The sequence below is a fragment of the Phragmites australis genome, chromosome 4 (assembly GCF_958298935.1).
Source record: "Phragmites australis chromosome 4, lpPhrAust1.1, whole genome shotgun sequence".
Lineage (NCBI taxonomy): Eukaryota > Viridiplantae > Streptophyta > Magnoliopsida > Poales > Poaceae > Phragmites > Phragmites australis.
In genome coordinates, this window is record NC_084924.1 from 728982 (window position 1) to 753250 (window position 24269).

Consider the following 24269-nt stretch of genomic DNA (forward strand, 5'->3'; position numbering starts at 1 on the left):
GTGAGAGAAGGCCGGCGACGGCTGTAGCGTGGTGGGGGCGGCAATAGAAGCACGACGTGGCTACCTGGGGCGGCGGCCAGCAAGGTATCGACGCCGCGCAACATAGTGGCCAGTAGAGTCTTCGGTTGACGTTAGCGGCGACAGGGCTTCACTCTTCATCGGCGGTGGCAACCTTCTCATCAGCGGCAACGAGATACCTCGCGTGGATAGCAGGCTCAGGGGTCACATGGCGTCGGTGGTCACCAGGGCGGCGGCCAGCAGCACGCCGCAGTCCGATCCTGCTCCTCCTCGACAGATCTCCCTCGACGATGATGGTGGCCAGGCTTCAATCGATAGTGGTGGTGAGATCCCAATCGAGTAGACTAGGGAAGAGGCTGACAGGTAGGACCCGCTTGATAATAAAATAATGAGGAGAAGGGCAACAAAGTCTTTTCACTCGCACTACGATTATTTTATTCAATACGGTGTCCACACTTTGTAGTGTCTGATCGGCAAAATCGATGAATATAGTATGCTAGAGACCAAAACACACTTTATCAACACCCCCACATACAAAAATCCTATTTTAAAACTCACTGCTTGTTTGGCCCCGATCCTCTTACTTCAAAAGTTAGTGTGACCTCACGTGTCAGACACTAACTTTGAAATCACAAGAACCAGTCTCTTATTTGGATTGTCCGAAATATGAGAATCATTCTTAAAAAAATTAAAATTTGGATCACGATTCATCTCTTTCTCAAGATGAATTCAATGACTATTGGCTTAAAAACATCAATCTACATTTCGACATTCCATGATTAGTACATTTAATATAAAAACCAAATAGTATGATTAGAGGTGGCAATTTTCCTTATAGAGGCGGGGACCCGCGAGGATCCGCCCCGAGTGGGGCGGGGACGAGGCCAGGTTTTGCCCCGTGGGGGTAACTGGGCGGGCCCTGAGATCAGGGCGGGGGCGGGGCTGGATTTTCCCCCACGGGTCCCCATGGGCCCTGAGTCGCTGCTCACCCTGCCGCTCCCTGCACTCGCGCGCTACTCACCATGAGCCTGCGACCCCTGCGCCGCTCACCGCGCACGCTGCGCCCACGGCCCGCAGCGCTCACTCGCCCGCACACCACGCTTGCTCGCCGCTCGCTATAGCTCCGCTTGCCACTGCGCCCACTCGCCGAGCTTGCCGCACCCACCATGCCCGCCCGTCGAGGCCCGCCGGAGTTTAGGGATCCGACGGGGACAAGGACGATGGGAGGTTTTTGCCCTGATAAGCAAACAGAGACGGGGACAGGGCTCCGTGTTCGAGGGACGGAGCGGGGATGAGGGGCACCCCGACCCTGCCTCGCCCCGTTGCCATCCCTATGTATGATCGCCAACAACTAAAACGGTTTAATAATGCCCTCATGGACCGTGCTCGCACCCAACCTACACTTCTCCACCCTCTCCACTAACCTTTTCTAGCTCGACTTGAATGTCCAAACTCGAAATAAAAGAAAGCCATCTACATAATTGTCAGTTACTTTGTAGTTTTGTACTTTTCAAGTTTAAACTTAAGATGTTGAAGTCTATATTTTAAACCTGCACATTCACATTAAAAAAAAATCACCATATACACTTCCATCCGAAATCCATATCTCTGTAGTGAATACGAAGTTTTAATTAAAAACAAACAAGTAAACCTTGCAACAAACAAGTAAACCTTGCAACATACATGTTGAAGAGACATGTCGTTTTCAATTTTTGCAACAAAGCATTTTGAAAACAATTACTTGAAGTCTCCAACACAACAAAAAGGCCGATGATGCAAATGCGCTCCTAGCGTGTTGGTTGTTTGGTCGGTGAGCGAACGACCGGTTAGGAGTTCAACTTTTGGTCTCGCACCGGAGCTTGTCACCTTAAATAGATTTCATACGAACAACTTCAAGCGTATGTGGATCGTAATAAAAACGCAATGTGGCTGTCATTTGTAGAGCTAGAGGCTTCGTAAATCTCTTTAATAAGACTGTATATATGTTATAGATATAACATATATCTTAGTGTATATATGGGTGTATAAAATATGATGTATGTTTGAAGTACATTCAAATACTCCCGCTGATCCTGGATAAAAAAAGCCCGGGGACCGTCGGCCACCGTGGACGGCCACCCCCGCATCCCGATCCGACGTGTGGGTCAGACGTGTCGCCCTCTCATTGGGATACAAACGTCACTGCGACCGGGCCAGGCTGGCCCACATGTCAGTGACATTCCGGCAGCCATTGGGAAAAGGTTAAGGCCACGTCGTCGTCTCCCTCCTCCCCATCATCCCCTTCGTCGCCTCTGCTCCAACCGCTCTTCGATTTGATCACCGATCTGCGATTTGGGCCGATTAGGGTTTACGACCGAGAGCTAGGGTTTCGCGCGAGATGGCGCAGGCGGTGGAGGAGTGGTACCGGCAGATGCCCATCATCACGCGCTCCTACCTCACCGCCGCCGTCGTCACCACCGTCGGCTGCACCCTCGAGGTCTCTCCCGGCCTCCCTCTCCGCCTCTTCTCTTATGCGATTGGAGTGTTCCTAGGGTCCCTAGTCGCGTGATCTCGCCCTTGTTGGAGTGATTATTTGTTCGTCTGCTCATGACCTGATGGCTCCACTTTTGCAGATCATTTCGCCGTATCACCTGTACCTCAACCCGAAGCTGGTGGTGCAGCACTACGAGATCTGGCGCCTCGTCACCAACTTCCTCTACTTCCGCAAGATGGGTATGTGCATCTTACCTTTATCATAGCCCGCAAGTGCAAGGCGTTGTGAGTTAGTGGAGATGTGTAGATTTGTTGCGTAAATGTAACTCCATTTGCCACACTCCATAAAAATAAGTTACACAAGGATAACTCTTTTAATGTATTCCGTGCATGGTTCTCGAAATCAGTAACCCGTGGTCGTTTAGCCACCGACCTAGTAGTGATCTTATGGCGTTACCAGCCCGATTGTGTGGACCGGGTATTATATTGTTACAAGTAGGTGCACTGGTTCCCTGTATGTGGACCAGTATAACCATTTTCGGTACATTGGTTCCACAGTTATCGTTTGCCAAGTTATGTGAAGCTGCAGCATACGGATATGTTAGAATGGAAACATTGTGCACACCCGGTGAGAAAGGTTTTTGCACCTTACAGTCTGCCATCTATTTTTGTTTGTGGGAGCTGTCCGTAATGGCAATTTGTACTAGAAAAGGAATTGACCTGTTTTTATTTGTCCTTTCCGATGTGTCAAACTCACCAGCAAAGTAATTATTAGATTTGTGGCTCAACTTCCAAACTTCAAAGTACGTTAGAAGAGCCTTTTTCCCCGGTTCGTTGAACCTTTTTCATGTGAACCTGATTCAATGCCATCAGTATTTATTGTGTGACGTGGGCTGCTTTAGGTGGAATGCCTTATGAAGAGCCTGTGAGTTAGGGTGCACAAATTTACAGATTATATTTGCGATTATGTTGCATTTCAAACTCATAATGTCCGAAAGCTCTTTTTTACCCACTAATGGAGTCATGGTCTGCTATATACAGGTTTTGTATTGTGAAAATGTTGAAAATGGTTGTCTAACCGCTTCTTCAGTTACCACAGTCCACAGGATGTCATTAAATGAATGTAGATACTGGAAAGAACCATTGGTTTGCATCTGAATATCCAACATTTAGAGTCGGTGCCTCTGGATATAGCGCTAGTTTATGTATATTCATTTAACAGCATGGAAGTGCTTACATATTCCTGGCTTGTTGCACATGTGCGCGTGCAGCATTTCAGGACTTGTAATTACTATATAGTGCTGGTTTATGTATATTCATTTAACAGCATGGAAATCGTTATATATTCCTGGCTTGTTTCACGTGTACGCGTGCAGCATTCCGGGACTTGTAATTACTGTTATACTAGCATTGTTTGATATTTTTCCTTCATATATCAAGCTCTTCACTCTTATAATTGAATCAGGTTACTCTTGTTTCCAGATTTGGATTTTCTGTTCCACATGTTTTTTCTGGCGCGGTACTGCAAGCTTCTTGAGGAGAACTCATTCAGAGGAAGAACTGCCGACTTTTTCTACATGCTCTTGTTTGGTGCTACTGTCCTAACTGGCATTGTTCTAATTGGAGGGATGATACCTTACATTTCTGAGACATTTGCCAGAATTCTGTTCTTGAGCAATTCATTGACATTTATGATGGTATGGGACTAACTTCCAAAGTTTATAATTCTCAATAAAAAGTTCTCAATTCAAAAGCTATGACACATTTGAGGGGAGTCTTACTTTGAAAGTTGCCTCTCCTGGGTTGTCTGAGGCAGAACATTAGTAATAACTCAGTTCTGATTTGGCATCTCAGGTTTATGTCTGGAGCAAGCACAATCCCTTCATCCATATGAGCTTTCTGGGCTTGTTCACCTTTACTGCTGCTTACTTACCTTGGGTAGGTATTCTTCAGCTCCATTTCCTGAATGCTGCATCATTGCATCAGCCCACCTGATGCTCATCTTAAATTATTATTATGGTGTCCTTATGCGTATGGAACCAATAATCTTTCTCATGCTTGAATGTTGCATGAGATGTGAAATCTGTAACTCTTAGTTGCGCATATCTATATAGGGGAAATGCAGTACATAGTGGCATGGTTAAAAAATAATCCTCCACCTGGTTTTGGGTGGGCCACATGGCACAAATCCCACATCTATTGATTCCAGTCTGTTTTTTATATCCAATGAACAAAATATATACTAAACTTTTCTGAGAAACATCTACAGTTCCAGCAGCTATCCAATGTACAAGCCTACAATGCTATTAACTTTGTTTAGTTCATTATGAAATACTGGCTTCACTCCACAATATAAGTAACTACAGGTTTTGTCACAAGGAAGGGCCTACTTAACGCACTGGAATTAATAGCAATTTTGTAGGAACGTGTGGGTCTTTCATTTGCTGTTTATTGTTTAATTCCCTCGTTCTAGATGTGCCTGAGGTGCGAGATAAATGAGTACCATAACCTCCTAATTCATTTGACTGAGGAGGAAGAAATGCTCGTAGGAGTAACCACATACTGGAAGGGTAGGAAAGAGTGGCAATTTTTCCTATATGATGTACAATAAGTTTCAGGTTAGGAGGACTTGTGAGACAGAGGGAGCATTGTCGATTTGTTTCTTTAAGAACAACTTTGTAATTTGCTTCAATTAGAAGTAATTGGCAATAATATTTCAACTTGGCGAGATTCCAGCTCTAACCAGGCAGAACATGGTCGTTGTCTAAATTGTTTTCTTTTGAATGGCAGGTTCTTTTGGGGTTCTCTATTCTTGTTGGAAGCAGCACATGGGTTGATCTTTTGGTACGTTTCTTCTTTTTCAGATGAATTTTATAACAACGATTGCAGACTTGCAGTGATGAAATTTGAGTAACGAGTCTCGTAGGACAAATCGTTTCCTAATGAGTTACTTGTTCTCGCACAGATTTATAGAAATACTATTGACTTTCCTCGATTTTTCTTCAGCTACCACCTGGCCTTACTAATGTAGTTGTTAGCTGTTTGCTTGCGTGTGTGACTTTGGTTTGGTATTTCCTACTTGCAAAATGTGCAAGAAATTACTTCGCAAGCTTATGAAGTTTGATGAATGTCCGGAGCCCATCTCACTTCTGCCTTTTTCTGCTCTACCAACTGTTGTCAGTGTTACTAACCTTGGGATTTGGGGATCTCCATTAGTTTTGATGTTTATATATATGCAGCATACAGGCCAATATGGTCCTAGACTAGATGGGCTTGATATATACTTAACAGTCAGTAGATGTTGCTGAAGCTTGTCCAACTTGGTAGAAAAGGGTCCGTACAATACTATGGGTTTGCACATTTTCCTGCATGGGTTTGGATCAGAATGCTAATAAATCAATTTGGCCCAGCAACTCGAATTAATGTTAGGGAAGTGGAGGAGCAGTTGTTACTCTCTCCTCGCTAGATTACCTCTTCCACACTTAATAGGCTATTGTCATCTTCATTCAAATTGTTTACGGTGTTCTGAATCATGAATTTCAAATGAGTCACATGTGCATGCTTCAATGATAGAGGAACCTCGTGTGGCTTGCCTGTATAGCTCACGTTTGTCATCTTCACCATTCTCTATTTTCGGAGGTATGAGCGATGTATCTATTAACTGATATCACATTTCTTGTCAGGGTATGATTGCTGGACATGTGTACTACTTTCTGGAAGATGTGTACCCACGGATGACTGGCCGTCGTCCCCTCAAGACTCCGTCGTTCATCAAGGTGCTATTTGCCGATGACAATGTTGTGGTGGCACAGCCAGCCAATGCCGGGATTGGCGCGGGTGCAAGGTTTGGTCCAGACCCCCCGGTCCAATGATCAATTGCTATCCGTGAGCTGCGACAGTTTCTTTATCTGCTCAAATTGCGGGATTGTACAAGCCAATGTTCTTGTGTATTTATACAGGCTAGATCGATCAGAGTTATTGTGCATAACAAAATATTAGTACTAGTATCTGAGGCAACTAAGTTTCTCACCCCTCGGCAAGGTCAAAGGAAATGATTTATGATTGTTCACTACTTGGCAGGGTCAAAGGAAGTGAGAGACCTATTAATTTTATGTTCTACTTTGAAGCATTTTTTTTGTTTGCTGCTAACATAACACCTCACATGTGGGACCCATCTTAGCATTGTCAAATATCACAAGTCATCCTTAAGAAAAGGGTCATGCTATAATTCAAACGCCTGAAAACGGAGGCCCGGCTGGCTTTCAGCCGTATGATTCAAAATAGATGCCATCAGCTCATCTTCTATCTCCCGCAACTACTGACCATCTACTTCCTCATTGCTGCGCCTCGCCGGACTCCCCTGCATCGATGACCTCTTTCATCTCCAGTGGCTTTCTTGTCACTAAATCCGTTGTCACCGTCTCCTGCCTCACTAATTAATCTATTTTTGAGCTTCTCTACCTATCACTTATGGCTTTAGCGGTGTCACCGTTGCCTCATCGCAGCTCACTGCCGGTCCAACTGTCACCCCAACCTCCCTCTAAGCCCTTGGAGTCAACGGTGAGTCTGAAACTCTAACCCCCATCCTCTAAATTCATCGGCGTTCACACAGTTGTATAAAATGTGTGTATGATTTCAGATGTCTGAAGATTATGAAGTGTGTTAAGACAAACATCAGCAGGCTAGGCCCATGGGCGTGGAGTCAAATCGAGACATAGCACGAACCGTATCTCTTTGAGGAACGTGATTTCAGCACCTGAAGATTAAGAAGTGTGTTAAGAAAAACATCAACAGGCGATGCCCTCGCCCCCATGGGCATGGAGTCAAATCGAGACACAACACCAACCAGATCTCTTTGAGGAACGTTGTATTTCAAAGCATAATTTAATACTCCATGGTGCAATGGGAAAACAAACTTTGTTGAACCATTATTTAATGAGAAAAGTTCCTATTTACCATCGGAAAATAAGGTAGTGTTCTATTTGCCATTGAAAATTTTGAATTTTTTATTTGTTACCGCTTCTAATTTTCATCCCTTCCCTACTGCTGCTGTCAGTTCCGTCAACAGCCGTCATCATTTTTACCGCTATCTTTTGTCACCGTGCTTCAGTTCCCAACTATGCAATGGGATCCACCCTCCTCTCTATCTCGCTCATAGACCCACCTATCATCCCTTGTAGAGTGGGGCCAGGCCCATGTTGACTAGGTTAGCTTGACCCTAGCCAGAGCTCACACAATGGCAGTCACGGCGGGCTCTCGTCGACGGCGAGTAGTGCGATGGCACGGACCGGAAAGAGACGGAAAATCATCAGTGCATGAACTGAACATGTCTGAGGGGTCTTTGCTGGTGGGCCTGGCCGGGGCGTAACAGCGACAAGCGCCCGGTGTGGCAGCACTCAAAGCTCCGTGGATGGTCGCATCGGGCGCGGCCCTAAGCCAAAATCACGCGCAAAAAAGCTCCAGAGAGGTCCGACGAAACTCACCATGTGCTTGGTTGGGGTGGAAAGGCTATGGCACGACGGCTCGTCGGTGAGGCCGGAGCAGGGCCACCGGGGCTGGGGAAGAAAGGTGGTGCGAGGCTCAGTCCGATAGGGACTTGCGCGGGAAAAAAGAGGGGAAGCCTCGCATGAACTCCCTTCATGCTCCTTAGGGGTTGGCCGGGGTTGATATGTGCTCGGCGTCGCGGATTTGGGCGGTGGCTCACGGCGCAAAGGAGCTGAGGTCAACGCTTGGTGAGAAAGAGACTAAGCAGAGAGAGAGCAACACGTAAAGGGATATGGAGGCTCAGTTCTTGGCGTTGGAGATCACGACATCGTAGGAACTATCGCCGTGGTCCACGACTGTGAGGAACCGTCAAGATAATATTCTAATTAGTCATTAAGTTGATTATTCGTATAATCACAACTCTCATGACTAACCGGAATATCATCTCGGTAGTCTCGGCATGTGTTTTTCTTCCAGGATCGGAACACACGCATTTACAACAAGCACATCATCATCACAAGATATAATAAAGAGCGAATAATTAAAAAATAAGTTATAAATCTTTAAGTAAATTAAACTTTACAATAAAATATATGATCAAAGCACCGATAGAGGATCTACGTAGCGGAAAGTACATAAGTACAAAAGGTGGGTAGCGCCGTTTGCCCTAAGGCGTCACCCCAAAATATTTACACACGAGTAGTAGGCACTACTCTTGCCCGTCACCAACATCGGCAGACATAAAGTAGCCAAAAATTAATTCTTTATCACTGAAAAGCAAACAAAGCACATGAGTACGAAGATACTCGCAAGACTTAATCTATAGTGGGAACTTATAAATAACCCGACTCCAAAGAAAATGCAATTTGGATAATTAGCAAGAACTCGGCCTCAAGGTTAAGTAAGTTCTTAAGCAAATGTAATTTTGACTCAAGTGTAAGCATCTACATCTAATCACGAGCAACCTTCTATCCTAAGATAATCAACATAACTATAACTGTAATACGAACTAAACCATCCATCATCAACATCACTATCCATCTTCCATCATACCATCATGATCACAAACGAAAACTCTACGACTACTGCAAATAGACAAAAGCGTGCTTATAACCGAGAGCGCGATAATTCAAATTATTTTATAACCCTGTAGGGGAGTACCTCTTTAACCACATGACTTGATGACCATTTGGCTCGCGTGACCACACAGATCCACGTAAGGGGTACTTATGTCAACCTTTCTTAAATAAGATCCAACCATTTGACATGCGCCTCGGCATGGGGGGTCATCTAGAACTACTCCTGGAGCAAATTAGATACCCCTTCCAAGCCTATTATACCGACAACACCCGAGACTAGCACACCAAAAGATCATAGCTATATAAGGTATTCGGCTCATCCATCTTATATACAAATACGTGGTAAGTACGGACAAGTGTTAGAGCCAACTACAACAACAAACTGTATTTAATCGATTCAAGCGGACCTATAGCCTCTGAGACTCCCTTCTCGAGCCATCCCTATTGCCCGCCCGAACCTCGTCTCATCCTCAAAATCTTATACTTCCCATCATCCTCCATCATTATTATCTTTGTAAAATATAGTAAGCCCTAAGCTCACGAACAATGGCGGAACCACCACTCGACTTCTACTGACGACCTAAGCCATACTAAACATTGTTCATTTTAAGTTAGATCATTACTTGACATGAATAACCCAGGTTATAAAGGATCAAGCGATAAATAATGCCAAGGGAGAGTAATGCAACAAATATGATCTAATCCAAAACCCGACATAAGACTCATTGACATGCAAACATACATAGGGCATAACTGATCAATTGACGCAATGTATGATCCAAAGTAATAGGATGAAAATGTTTAGATGCTTGTCTTGTTGATTAGCTTCACAAGCAACAGAAACAACGTCCGGATCACCCTCGATCATACCCACATCACCATTCGGTCCTTCATTCACTAAAGAAGATGCAATAAAATGTATTGCATGATGCATATCAGTAGTGGATACATCCTAACACCAAGCTAAAAGTACAAAACATACAAAAAAACAACGAAAGTTTGCGATCTAAACATCGTCGGAAAGTAACAGGAGTCCAGAGTCTCCGAACAAATCTCTAGACTCTCCGCATAATTCTCTAGACTCTTCGGATTTTTTTAAGAGTATCCGTGTAATTCTTCACACTCTTTAGAATTTTTCAGAGTCTTCGAATAATTCTTCGAACTCTCCGGATTTTTTCAGAGTCTCCGGAGTTCTGCAAAACAATTGTTCGCAATGATTCGTCGATCGAATCAACCTATATGTTGAAATCTAAACCACATAAACATGCAATGACACTAATACATTGGTTCTTAACCTAATACACTCGCTCTGCACCCTAAATTTACTAGCTATCTCGTCTAAACCTTCGTTCCATCTCTAATGCCTTAAGAACATGATATTGCTTTGTTAATGTTCCATTGTTGTCCACAATTTCAACCAAAACTGAGCTAAAACTTGCGATGCTATCAAGGAAGCCCTAGGGTACTTACCCAAAGTCCCTTTCCCAAGTTTGTGACCTTTGGTGAATAAAAAATCGAAGGAAAAGCTCGACGGAGAGGATGACTCAGCTGCTGAAATTTCAGAGAACGGGTGGTGATGAATTTGAATTGGAAAATCTCCAAACCTTCATACATGTGAGCAAGAATTAGATGGATGGAGAGCTAGAGAGGTGAGGAATGTCATAGAGTGACATGCAAACCTCGTTTCTTACAAGTGTGGACCAACTAAAAACTGCGACTGAACTTTTATAACAATTGGTGCAGCGATTAACTTCTAAGCGAGACTTAAACTAATGAAAATTCTAACGTTGGCTATTTTCAAAACATCTAACAAAAAATCAAAACACCAATTGAAATAGCAAGCAATCCAAAATACTTAACAATAAACATGATGATTATGATGCTTAATAACATATTTATGTTTAATGACATGATTAAGGAATTTAGATGTGACAACGATGGAGGGTCGCGACTTCCACGCGTCCCCAAAGATGTTGATCTCGAAGTAGTCCCAGCTGAGGTAGCGCCGCTGGTCGGTGTCGTCCAATGCTCAAAACGTGAACTCGTGGATCTCAACGGTGCCGACTGCGGTCGACTCTCCCCTTACTACAGCATTGTCAAGAGTCGTGATAGAGATGTTCACCATGCGCATGTCCTGGCACGGCGAGCCCCCAGGCGCAAGACACCGTGCCAGGAGGTCGTCGATGAAGTGGGGATGGCCCAGCATGGAGAGCCAAGAAAGTGAGTCGTCCCTACTGGTGGGGTTGCCATCACCAATGCTAACATAATGCAGGTATCAGCACTGCAGCGGGCGATGCACATCGACACCGGTGAGGGAGACGTCGACGAGGAGGACGATGACACTGAGGAAGGACGCGAGCACGAGCTTAGCGACGGAGGGGCCATGCTTCTTGGCGTGGTGGTGATCGCCACTACAGGAAGAGAGCTTCTTGTTGGGGTCAACTCCGAGGTGTGGCTTCTTGGCTTCCCCGACGGCGAGGGAGTGGATGGACCCGTGGGAGGTGCGCCAACATAGCCAAGTAGGGGCTACTTGGGGTTTGGTGTGGTGTGACCTTGCATGTGTCTGCGTGTCCAAGCACGGTGAGTTGGTCGTGCAGGTAGTTGGGTTGAATAGGACTAGGATGTTGGTGGATTTCATTGTATAGTTGGGAATTGAAGCACGATGATAAAAGATAACGATAAAAATAATGACAGCTGTTAAGCAGTAGCAATGAAGGGATACAAATTAGAAACAATAATAAATAAGAAAATTTAAAATTATCAATGATAAATAAAGTCTCACCTTATTTTCCGATGGTAAATAGGAATTTTTTTCTTATTTAATCTCCGCCTCCGCCGTCGTCGACCCCAACTCAAAAACGAAACGATGCCCTCCCGCCACCACCGCCTGGCGTCGCTGACGAAGCAGCTGACCTCCCACGTGAACGCCGGCCGCCACCGCGATGCTATCACGCTCTTCTCCCGCATGCTCTCCGCCCCCGACCTCCCGCCGCTCACCGACCCCTCCTTCGCCCACGCCTTCCCGCTCGGCATCAAGTCCGCCAACGCCCTCCGCGTCCCCCGCACCGCCGCTTCCTTCCACGCGCTCGCCGCCAAGTGCGCCCTCCTCTCCAGCCCCTTCCTCTCCTCCGCCCTCATCGCCTCTTACGGCAGCTCCCACTCCCCCGCCCCCGCGCTCGCCCGCCGCCTGTTCGACGAATTGCCCGCCCGCAACCGCAACGCCGTCGTCTGGAGCGCCATGATCTCCGTCCACGTCTGGGCGGGCGACCTCGCCGCCGCGGCTACGGCGCTCGACCTCATGGATGTCGCCCCGACCGCTTCCTGCTTCAACACTGTGATCGCTGCGGTCGTCGAGTCTGGGGACCACCCGGCCCGAGCCATCGAGGTGTACCGACATATGCGAAGAGTGGGCGTCGCGCCGAGCTTCATCACCCTGCTGGCCCTCGTCCCCGCGTGCACCGCAATGGGCACGCTGAGCTCGATCAGGGAGGTGCATGGCTTCGCGGTGCGGCATGGCATGTCTAGGAGATCCCACATTGGCAGCTCCCTCATCGAGGCGTACGGGCGCTGTGGTTTTCTAGCTGGCGCGCAGAGGGTTTTTGATCAGGTTCAGGACCGTGATGTGGTTGTTTGGAGCTCACTGGTATCGGCTTATGCTTTCCATGGCCATGCGGAGGTTGCAATGTCGCTTTTCAGACATATGGAGGAGCAGGATGATGTCCGGCCTGATGGAATCATGTTCCTTAGTTTGTTGGCGGCCTGCGCCCATGCTGGTCATGCTGACGACGCATTGCAGTATTTTGATGTTTTAACAAAGAGATACGGAGTGGAGGCATGCGGGGATCATTATTCGTGCTTGGTTGATGTCTTGGGGCGGGCAGGAAGGCTGCATCAAGCCTACGAGGTTATACGGACAATGCCAGTGAAGGTTACAGCGAAAGCCTGGGGGGCTCTTCTTGCTGCTTGCAGGAAATATGGGGAGGTGAGGTTGGCAGAGGTTGCCGGGAGAGCATTGTTTGACATTGAACCAGAGAATGCAGGAAACTTTGTTTCGCTTGCCAACATCTATTCAGGCATGGGCATGCATGAGGAGGCAGAGCAGGTGAGGAGGGATATGGAGCAGAGAGGTGTGCAGAGACTGCCTGGTAGCAGTTGGATGATACACCGCAAGTCAAGGTATTAATTTCACGTCCAATAGATTCTTCCCCCCCCCCCCCCCCCCCTCAAATGTCTTGTTGTCTATACTAGCCAAGCTATGATTTCAACAGTTTTGCTATCAGTCAAAGCGCGAAGGGACTGACTGATTGTTCTTCTGCAGTGAACTTCTATGAAAAATCAGACAAAGTGTCATCAGTCATCACTGGTTCACAGCAAAGTTTATTCAGATCTGCAATAGCTATGGAAAGGTAGATGAGAAATGTCACTCTTCTTTCTTTATGGTATTTCTTCAGTTGAAACTCTACAATTTCTAATTAACATTTAGAGAACATCTAATTGGGATAGGGTCCTAACTCCACATCTATCAGAATGATGTCATATGCAGCATGGCATGATTCTTAAAACTTAATAACTTACTATAAATGCAGCAGAAACAATTATGCGACTAAACAATTGACTGTGTATGCTGCAGAAACATGAAATTTGTTTGTGGTGATGGTGTGAAGCGAGGTGTATATGTATCAGCAGCCATGACTCAGTTTTGAGGGCCTGGATATATCCAAATCCCTTGTCTCTACTGTGTTGATTTTGTTCCAAGACTTGGAACTAGTGCTCCCTGCATTATTACTTTGTAAGATTCATAGGTTGGTCACCAGCCGTCGACAATGACCATGCTAAATGTTGGAGCCAACCAAGGGTCACACTCATGCTACTGCAAACATGAGCACACCTTGGCCTAATTCAGAAACAAACTCAATGTTGACACACACACACACTCTCGAGAGCACTTGTGGTGATGCATGCCCTTTTGTTTTCTGTATTCAGACTGCAATCAAACAGCTGAGAACACATGGCTTTTATAGCCCTGCTTACATGCACAGGGGAGCATCTACTGCCTGGGTCTCATGTGCACGTACGCACGTTCCGTACCTGCGCACAGGTCTCATGCGCACGTATGCACGCTCCATAGCTAGGTGTTTTTTGCTTGAGGAGAAGTGTTGTAGTAGTATTTAACTTCGGCCAACTTCATGCGAATACCAAAATACAATATCAGAAATGTCCATCTGCAGCACGATATAGTAAAATTGTTTTACCATCTGCTTTGAATTTGAGGCGTCAGCAAAACACTGCCATCCGTTCCTAATATAGAACTCCTTGGTGCCCTGGGAGGCTGCGACTAACATCTGTTGATATTTTCTTCATGTCTTTCGGGCCAATCGATTGGTTGCATTATCTGACCAACATGATGGTTATCACTTGAAACTTTGAGATGAGTTAGCATGATTCGGAAATACCCATGTAAACTGATTTTTTTCATTTTGATTTTTTACATATTCGAACTAAGCAAGCTCATACCTACATTAAATAAGAAATACCTGTATTCATTGGAAAATTCTAGTAGTATGAACTCTTTGGGTTGCTTCAGTTAAGACACACAGAAGAGTAATAACATTAAGTATTACTATTTTATTATAATTATGAAGTTAAATCTAGAAACATAACATGGGTGAATGGTGATGCGCACTCAGGATGTTAGTTAATTTGTCCAGTATGTGAGAAGCTAACTGGTGTACACTGATGACAGTTTCCCTGAACCATGATTTGTAGTGCGTGATACTTTCCCTATGCATTATGTAATGGAGGAACACTTACCTAACATCCTACACAAGAGGTCACTCTCAAATAGCTCTGTTGTAGGTGGGCTAAAGGGCTGGCATGGATCGCTATTGATAGTGGTGCTATGCCCCACGACAGATGGCTTATTGGCTGACGTGCAAGTAATTCTGCCGACACATCTTGTTTGCTTTTTTGCATTAGAAAAACCTGAGATTGTAACGCTGCTGATATTAATCTGAACCACATGAATTTATTATATTTTGCTTCATAAATTGTACTGAGATCTGCCATCATACACTGCATTGATGGCGCTATACACTACAATTTTTTTTGCAATTGTAAACTACGTACATTCTAGGCTAATTCGTAGTCCTCTCAATGCAGTATCATAGTTATGATCACTAAATTTGCCCGTTTCCATCAGTACTTTTTCTGCACCAAAATCCTTGACTGCTGCTACAAATATGTGGAGAGTGCATTTCGCTATATTAGGCCATGAATCATTGAAGAAAGAGCATCTATTCAAGGAAGGGAGCACACGACGTGCATAAATATTTGACCAACAGGAGGTAGTGTGTTATTAAAAGGGGTTTATATCTGTCGTTATTTATGTAGGTGGGAGCCTCTGAGTGGGAAACATGTGTATCAGATTTGTTCATGCAGCTCATCTATTATCACTAATTGAACATATCTAGAAAATGAAACATGCTTGATATGCCATTTTGGTAGGAAATGCTACAGCCAAGAATAAATTTCTTCATGCTGATCTGCCTGAAGTACTTAACCATGTGTTTATCTTCGATTACTGTTCTTTTGGACCCTGTTCTGTGCTTCCCGTGCTTCCTTTATAGAGTTTTAAAAATTTCCAACCCTTTGAAATGCCATGACTAGACTTGCAAGATCTTATGGGTTTCATCTCTAGACTACCCTAACTTTGTTTGGGATTGAAAGGCTTTGTTGTTGTTGTTGTTCTTTGAAATGCCTGTCCAACGACTTATGGAAGTCTTTTAAGATGGAAAAGCTTGTGGATGGCACCTCAATAACTAGTGCTAAAGCTATGGTATAAGATATCTCAGTTTTTCAATTAATTTGCCTTCTTTGGGCCTAATTTGCAGGCTTAATAAGGTAATAACTAGCAGACACTACTCTTTTATACTAGAAGCCACACATTCTTGACAACTTTGCATACGTGTCATCCGTACACATGTGTGGATTTCATCAAGGATACTCAAGCTGTCGGCCCTTTATTTATTGAAAAGCATATACTTTTCAAAAGGGTCATGATGATGCACACTAGATAAAGTGCTTCACGTTCATCTCTTCTGTGCCCTCTGCACAGTAGATTTTTAAGTTACATGCCAACTTTGCGTTAATTTGATCGAGGTAGCTATCCTTGTTGAGTGCATGAATCAATTCTGAACTATATCTGCTAAGTTAATTTTGTTAGTTCCTTCCAACAGTATCATATCTATTGATGTTACATCCCTTAAAGCTCAGTAAGTTTCTGTTTTACCTCAGAAAACCCGTAGGGAGTCTTGTATTGCCAACTTACTTTTTCCATTCTGAAGCTAAAGCTCTTTAGTACATTGGTAGTCGATTCATTATGTTTTACCTAATAAACATATCCTTGCAGACATACCTGAAACTTCTATCCATAAGAGTAAATGCGTCGCCTCCTTAGGTACCTTTCTTCCCACCCTCTAAAAGTGTATTTCATATAATTTGAACACCTTGTTTTTCTTGGAAAAGACAGGCAGTGGGATCAGCATCAAGCACTACCACCAGGCCAGCAGATGCATGTGGACCACAGCACTGGCCAGTACCACGGATGGTTCTGCCTACCTGACCGTGCAAGTCAGTCCATTTCTCATCGACTTTTGTACGTGCAAGTGCAGCTCCGCAAGGTACCTTCCAAGTACATATACCCAGTCTCCTCACCTTGCAAGTCTGGGCTCTTAACCAAATAGGCAGAATTAGCAGAAGCCAGCTGATGCAAATAAACAGGCTAGAAGATCTGACACCTGCTCCATCCATGACGGTGCCGATGGAGCATTCCTCAAGGCCGACGCTGGGGTTTCCCCTGGGGACTGCTCTCCTGCTCCTTGTTATCTTCTCCCTCAGTAGCATCTTCTCGTGTTGTTACCACTGGGACAAGCTCTGCTCCCTCCTCCGGTCTCGGCATCCTGTCATGTTCGAAGAGGGCCAGCATACTGTCATTTCCATTGCGTCATCACCGAGCAAGACAACTTCTGATCACAAGGTAGTAAGTAACACGCTCTATGCACACCTCATCTTATTATCTTAACATCTTCCTGAAGATCTGAAAGATCATTTCTCGTAAACTTGTGCTAAGAACGATACTGTGCTTTGTTTGCAGAACGAGAAAGTGGGGAAAGAGTGTGGTTTGCCTGTTATTATGCCTGGGGATAAGGTCCCCAAATTCTTCGCGAGGCCCTGCCCTCATGAGGAGTGTTTGCCTGAAGCAGAGAAGAATGAAGTTGAGTTGCAAGCCAAATGTTCGGTTTCATGAAACCATTCGTATCTGTACATGAAAGCGCACTTGATTAGCTGTTAGCGAGTTATGATTGGCAGATTGAGTGTATATATAGATGTTAATAGATGGTCAATACATTCCATTTTCTCCTTATGCTATGCAAGCATCTGGCTTTTAATTGGTAAACATCTTTTATTGGGTTTTATTTCTTTATCTATTGAGTTTGAAAAGACGATTTGTTCTTACAAGCTTGTTGAATGTTATAGCATTAAGATCTCGCTGCTCAATCCAGAATCGAAGAGCTCAAGAGCATGTGTGGTAAGGATGGATGGAGGACATTCTTTATGTCTTATTTGTTTCTGAAAAAGGAGAAGGTTGTTTAATGGTTTTGAGGGTGGATCAGTCTTACGAAAATTGTCTTCAAGCTCATTCTAGTTGTGTCACCAGCTTTTATTAGGTGATTCAGGCGATTCTGAGCCAGGTAAGCAATGGTTTACCATCAACCATTCAACCCTTTTATTCAACTCATCAGTTGGAAATGTAGTTGGATTTAGATTTCCACTGTGGAAATCGGATGAAACAAGAGGTTAGATTATGTCTGTTCTTTCAAAGAACGGAACAATTTTTGTTGCAGTAATTCTGGTTTCTGAATAACGTGTTCTGTGAATCAGTGATGTGAAAATCGAAACAGTGCGGAATCTGGTCTAAATTGGCTCTAGCTAGGTTGTTTTTTTCCTTTTTCTTCATGGAGGAGTTTGTGCTGGATCTTTAGAGGATATCGCACACACAAATCTGATCGATGCATGAACCATCTTGAGCTGGTGCGTATCGCAGCTGGCGATCGAATTCGATGGGCACTCTGCTGAGCTTCAATTTGCACGATGCTTTTTGTCTAGTACCGTGCACGTAACTGGAAACCACGAACAGTCAGGCAGGTATGTAGTGCTCTGAATGGGGACGAGCAGCTAGCTTTGCGGCAGTGGCACAAAAAAGTAAAGTAAAAATGCCGACGCGTTAACAACACGGCGTGAGGTAAGATGAAGGAGAAGTAATCTAATCATGACGATTCGATTCGATTCGATTCGATTCGATTCGCCGATTAGTGTGTAATTTAGATGTATGCATCCCTTAATCACTATTGATCGATCTAAAGAATTAATGAATTAATACATAAGATGCACCACAGAAGGGATGATGGGACAGCGACCTAACATTCCAGGTTGTTACAACGACGGCCACTGAATTGACTGTTCAATTCCGATGGATCGGCCGGCAGGGGCCAGCAGCAGCAGCAGCAAGTTGAATGCAATGATCGAAGAACAGTACACACCCAGTCGCTCATGCAGCTTTTGTTGAACACACACTCTGTCATCGCCAACAGTACAGTAGCTAGATTTTTTTGTTGAACAACAACAAAAGTGTACATCTATCTATTGCTCAATCTGCTTGAAACTGGTAATGGAGTGAGAGTAGATTATTTTCTTTCGATGACGAGAGAGACTCTTTACTGACTAGGGGTGGCAACAGGGTGGGTCAAGGTCGGGTGGAGCGATAATGCAACCGACCCAAAACCCAAAATGCTAAACCCGACCCGTCCCTGATATTGATATCGAGTGCAAAAGAACCCTCGGCCCTGGCCCCAGCGGGGACCGTCGCACAGGTCATCATGCTCCTTCGCCGCATCGCACGGGTCTTGGGCGGTGGCCTCCTCTATCGGCAAGCGAGGGCGTTGGATTAGCAACGACCTCCTTAGTGCGTACCCATGACGGTGTTGCCACGACAACGGCGATCTTTTGCGGATAGAGGGCATTGCTAGCTGCAACGACGGAGAGGGAACTTGGCTAGTGGGTCTGTGGCCAGTGGGCCCGACCGGAGTTGGCCAGCGGTAAGCGGAGCGACACGGCGGCGCAAGGCGCACATGGGTGACCGTGCCAACGTTGGGCCGACAGCCAAAAAGCACGCGCAAAGGCTTCAAGTGGTCAAGAGGAACCTGATTGGGTGGAGTTCGGCCAGAAGGTGGCCAACAACAAGCACAGAGGGCGGCAGCAAGCGGCTCACGCGCGTGGCTATGGGCCCAAGCCAAAGTAGCACGTGATGAAGCTTCGAGGAGGTCCTACGATGCTTACCGTGCTCTCAACTCATCGGGGGAGGCTCTACTGTGGTAGCTCAACGGTGGGGTGGCGGGGACACACGCTAAAGTTGGGGAAGAGAGGGCATGTGCACCAAATCTGACCAGGACTCGATGGGGATCCGGTGAGGGAAGCTCGGGGATGCTTCGACAGCATCCTTCCTTGCTTCTTAGGGCTTGGGCCTGGCTGATTCGACCTCAGGCGCAACGGATTTGGGATCGGCGGCTGCTCTACGACGCTCTGCCGACTCTGCTCTGCTCTGTGCTGTTCGGCTGATGAGAAGAGAGAAAGAGAGCGACCGAGAGGGAGGAGAGGGTTTCAGGTGCCGCCACGATTGGTGTGGTCTCGTGAGTGAAAACCATAAAGTATTTTTGGGTTTCGAGTGGCCCTGCGGGTGAAAAACTAGACCAGAACCCGAAACCAAATTGGGTCAGGGCCCTGGCCCGATGACCCCGTGGGACCATTTTTCCACCTGAACCTGGCCCCATTGGGTCTAAAACCACGGGGACTCGACCCGACAGGGTCAACTGCCACCCTTAGCATTGACTGATACCTCCGAGCTATGCAGAAGCTAAAAATAAGTATAAGCTTATATGTTCATATCATCTTGATGTAACAATAGGAGTTAATAAATCTTACTTTATTAGAAGGGTCAGACTATATCTCAATCGTATGAAAACAAGAAATCTCTTAGATGATGCATCATAACCATTCATTCTCCATCCAACAGCCATACACGCTTCTTCTTCCTCTGGTAGCACCGATAACAACTCCCTTCTCGTCGTCATGCCCCCGCCTACTCCCGCCTCCTCTTGTCCCTGACGGCTTCCCCACCACCAGGTCCGCCTTCGCCGCACTAACCAGTCGATTTTTGAGCTTCGTCGCCACCCCCACCGGTCGTCTTCTGCCACCATGACTGGTGGCACCCCGCCTCGCCGCTCTGCTCACCGCTCGTCGCCTCCGCCGTGCTAACCACCTATGGGGGCCTCCCTTCTAAGCCCGGGGAATACAACCCCAACCTGACAACCCTCCTCCCCTAACCCAGCATGCGAAGAAGCTCACCAATGTCGGTGTTCAAGCAATCGATTGAAAATTTGAAATTACGAGAGATTTTAGTCGACTAAAGTCTAGTAAATACGTTATTGAAAAATGACTGATACCTCTAGGAAAAAAACAAACCCTTGAGACCAAGAGCCAGACGAGGACGGCCCATGGGCCTTTTATTAACAGATGGGCCGGCCCACTCGGCCTCCCCCACTTACTTTCCCGTGTTTGGTAGGCCCAGCGGTGAGGCCGCGTCACCTCCGCTCCGTCCGTCCCCGACACACGGAGCACGCCCGCCCGCCCGCCACCTCTCTCTCCGTCCATCACCGGCCCGGCGACGGCGAGCGATGATACTCCGCCGGGCGCCGGCTACATCTACATGGCGGCGTATCCCCCCGGTCGCTCACCTCGGCTGCCGCTCTCCTCGCCGCGGCGCCACGCACGCTGGCCTGCGCCGGCCACCACCCACGTTGCCTCCTCCACGACGCGGCAGGAGACGGCCCTTCCTCCGATGACCACGGGCGGAAGCCAGGTAGGTAGCCACGCGATCTGACTGTGACGCCCGTTTTCCTTGCCGCGGCCCAGCCCAGCCGTCGCCCGCTTTCGGCACAGTCGACCGCGCGCCGCTGCCCAGTGGGACCCGCCCGTCAGCTCCATCGTCCCCGATTCTCCCCCGCGCGCGCCGTATCCGAACTGAACTCCGAAGCTGCCGCGCGCCGAGTCCGATTTCGCCGCGCCGTCCGCCCTACGCGCTGCGCCCCGCAACAACCCGCGCCTGCCTCGCCTTTATATCCCCAGCAGCGCCGCCTTCTTTCCCCCCTGCACACGCGCAAGAACCCGAGCTCGCCGAGCGCCATAGTCGCCGCCGTCGCCGAGCCATCCGCCGCGCCAAGCCTTCTCCTCCGCGACCGAACGCGCCGCCGGTTTCGCCAAGCCGTGGGGAGTCCGTTTTGCTGCTCGCCGAAGTCCTTCGCCGTCGGAGCTGCTGTTTCGCCGACCGCCGGTAAGCATCGCCGCCCCTCGCCGTCGCTAGCATCGCCCGAAGGTCCCCGCGGTCAGCTAACCTTTTCTCCGGCACCGCATGCTACCCAGGAAGCTCCTGCGCCCGCTGATTTGGCCTCTCCGCCGTCGCAGCCGGGTCCCCGTCGACTTCCGAGCGCCGCCGCCCGCCATTGTCGTCGCCCACCGCCGTCAAGACCTCCCCGGCCGTCGACAAGCCCCCCGGTGAGCTTCCCCGTGCCCTCCCCGTTCGGTTGCGCCTTTTTCCCGAAGAGTTTGGCGGTCGGTAGCGCAAGATCGCGTGTCTCCGGCGATCTTCCGGTGAAGTCCGAGGCGGCGCCGCCGTGTTCCGATCGCCGCCGGCCTGTTTCCCCCCCCCCCCCCCCCCAATCAACCTCAGCCGTCGGATCTACTTTGAACGCTCCTGATTAGATCGCAAATACCCTTTCGCAAACCAGTAGAAAGCCGCCACGTGTCCCTCTTAAATCCAGTCAGCAGTCAAGACACGTCAGTGCGCCACGTGGATGTCCCTGTCCTACGTGGCAGAGCCCAGTCAGCATTGGATGCCCAGTCAGCAGCCCAGTCAGCCTGTGACGTCAGCATTGCGCATTAATCAGGATTTTCAGTATGAAAAGAATTACTCCTATTCTCGGAAAATAGGGAGATTTGCAAGGAAACCCCTAGGCTTCACTGTTTTTGCATATAGGCCCTTAGATAGTTCTGGATAATTGCAATAAGGCCCCTGAATTTTAGGGTAATTAGGTTTAGGTCCCTGAACTTTGCACTTAAGCCCCTAGAACTATCTGTTTTACAATTTAGTCCCTGCAAACTTTCAGAAAAGCCCCTGTAGAGTAGAATTAGTGTAACTTTTCCATACGACCTCCGATTTAGGTGATTTTCGCGCTCCCGAGATCGTAGCAGCGTGTACTTTCCGTTCTTAGCCTTTTTAGAATTAGTTTCTCCTGTTTAGTGTGTTGTACTTAGCTGTTTTGTTATTTCTTTCCGGTGTGTGCTTCGGCTTACGAGGAGAGCAGAGTGCCAGCATTCAAGACCAAGTTTTCGAAGATTCTGAGCAGCCAACTTACGAAGGCAAGTGTCCTTGATCACCTTGATTTAACCATAGATCATTATAGTTTACTTTTCCTTAGTTGCATGCTTGTCTAATTTTGAATCCCATGAATAGGGTTTACTAGAATTTGTATGGCCATTCCTTGTAGCCTTTTTGGGGTTGTTGGGTCCTGTAAAAGGGTAGTCATGCTAGTGCAGTCATGGATTAGAATCATTTTGAACTTTGATTAATAACTATGGAACAAGTATTGGGAAAATTGATAATCTTGTAGTAACTTGAATTTAGGGATCCCAACGGAATGGCTGGTTTGTGGTGGAGCTACACAGCAGGGTTTGTGTATGTTCCTGTGTGGGACCCTAAGGACCGGTTCTTGGAGCCTGTAACCTGGCAAAACAGCACAACCATGAGGCCTATATGGGTACGGCCTGGCTAAGTAATTAGTGTTCTTCGCATTCTGTACGCACCAATGGTTGGTTCGGTGGCACAAGAGGGGGCCTCTGCAGTGGATGGGATCCCTGTTAGCGGTGAAACCTCAGTGGGTGCTTATAGATGTGGAGATACTTTGTAACAGCCTTGTAGTGAGACCCCGGCCATACACCCCGGAAGTGTAAGGCAAAAAGGGAATCACGACTCGTGGGTAAAGTGTGCAAACTCTGCAGAGTAAATAACTGATCGATCAGCCGTGCTCACGGTCAAGAGCGGCTTGGACTTCTTCAGGATTAGATGGGAACTTTAAGGGTTGGTTTTGGGTAGTCGGGTGGTGGTACTCCCCGATGAGTCGGTAGCCGGATATGGGATATCTGGTGAGTCTGGTAGTCGGATGGAATCCGATGAGTTATGTTCTTAAATTGTTGGAATAAAAATCTAGTAAATAGGATTGCTAGGTTGTTTGAGTCTGGTTTAGCTGAGCATAGTCGCAGTAATCCCCGAGTTGACTTTTCCTTGTCAATAGCCTACATGTCATATTTTTCCTCCACTTGCTGAGTACTTTATGTACTCACGCTTGCCTTTTCCCTACCCTCGGATGCTGCTCAGAAGGTGAAGTCTTCGAGGAAGTCCCGGGCGAGGACGCTGATTTCTAGATGGAAGATGGCGTCGATTGAAGACCATGTCCTAGGCTGGTGTTTCCCCCGGACAACGCCTGTGGATGGATGGGTGTTCCGCTGCCAATTGAAGATTTATTAGTATTTTCTTTCAGACCTTCGAGTCCTTTTGTAAGGATTGTTTACGTTATTTGAGACACAGTTTATGTTATCACTAATGACCTCGCTGTATGTATGTAAAACTTGATCCTGGCATACATATGGAATACATCTGGTTGTTTCCTTTAAAACCGGGTGTGACAGAAGTGGTATCAGAGCCGTGTTGACCGTAGGACACAAGCCTAGTTAGAAATGGTCGATATTAAGGACTGAGCTTTGCAAAAAAAAAAAGAAAAAGGGGGGTTTTAAAAATTCTTTTACTCCACCAGTGTTATTGTCCTCCCTTCCTTGGCCCTTGTTTATAAATCTTTAAAATGTTTACTGATTTTCTTTTTTTTTTAAAAAAATTTAGTTGACCCGCACGAGACGGACAGCCCGCAAGCAAGTGGGAGGCTTCACCCCTGCAAGAGCTACCTCGGACGTCACATGGGCACATCAGGCACCTGCAGAGTTCCACACCACCGGACTGCATGCGGGGGAGTTACCCCGCAAACTCTGGTCGAT

At 46.8% G+C, this 24269-nt stretch overlaps 2 protein-coding genes across 13 annotated transcripts; both read left to right on the forward strand.

The window, feature by feature from the left end:
- Positions 1-2255: 2255 nt before the first annotated feature.
- Positions 2256-6619, forward strand: LOC133914984 (derlin-2.2-like). Its single transcript, XM_062357963.1, has 6 exons — positions 2256-2494; positions 2631-2730; positions 3973-4187; positions 4345-4428; positions 5281-5334; positions 6174-6619. The coding sequence occupies exons 1-6, from the start codon at positions 2396-2398 to the stop codon at positions 6360-6362; spliced, it is 741 nt and encodes a 246-aa protein (XP_062213947.1). The 5' UTR covers positions 2256-2395; the 3' UTR covers positions 6363-6619.
- Positions 6620-11874: 5255 nt separating this feature from the next.
- LOC133914985 (putative pentatricopeptide repeat-containing protein At1g03510) lies at positions 11875-17341 on the forward strand. 12 transcript variants are annotated; one of them, XM_062357969.1, is made up of 5 exons: positions 11875-13229; positions 13322-13459; positions 14910-14989; positions 16462-16509; positions 16578-16715. In XM_062357969.1, exons 1-3 carry the CDS (start codon positions 11920-11922, stop codon positions 14980-14982), a joined length of 1521 nt encoding a protein of 506 aa, XP_062213953.1. In that variant the 5' UTR covers positions 11875-11919; the 3' UTR covers positions 14983-14989; positions 16462-16509; positions 16578-16715. The 12 variants fall into 12 exon arrangements, with proteins under 12 accessions (XP_062213953.1, XP_062213955.1, XP_062213950.1 ...); XM_062357971.1 differs by having other exon boundaries at positions 16582-16710; XM_062357964.1 differs by lacking the exons at positions 14910-14989; positions 16462-16509 and adding exons at positions 16833-17091; positions 17206-17341 and having other exon boundaries at positions 11877-13229; positions 16582-16732.
- The last annotated feature ends 6928 nt before the right edge of the window (positions 17342-24269 follow it).

Excerpts from the sequence above, each read along its gene's own strand:
- LOC133914985 (XM_062357964.1), top strand. The coding sequence starts at position 11,920 with ATGCCCTCCCGCCACCACCGCCTGGCGTCGCTGACGAAGCAGCTGACC. Across the intron at positions 13,460-16,581 it reads TCTGCAATAGCTATGGAAAG|GCAGTGGGATCAGCATCAAG; the intron begins GTAGATGAGAAA and ends TGGAAAAGACAG. Across the intron at positions 16,733-16,832 it reads TGCAAGTGCAGCTCCGCAAG|GCTAGAAGATCTGACACCTG; the intron begins GTACCTTCCAAG and ends GCAAATAAACAG.
- LOC133914984 (XM_062357963.1), top strand. The coding sequence starts at position 2,396 with ATGGCGCAGGCGGTGGAGGAGTGGTACCGGCAGATGCCCATCATCACG. Across the intron at positions 2,495-2,630 it reads CCGTCGGCTGCACCCTCGAG|ATCATTTCGCCGTATCACCT; the intron begins GTCTCTCCCGGC and ends CCACTTTTGCAG. Across the intron at positions 4,429-5,280 it reads CTGCTGCTTACTTACCTTGG|GTTCTTTTGGGGTTCTCTAT; the intron begins GTAGGTATTCTT and ends TTTGAATGGCAG.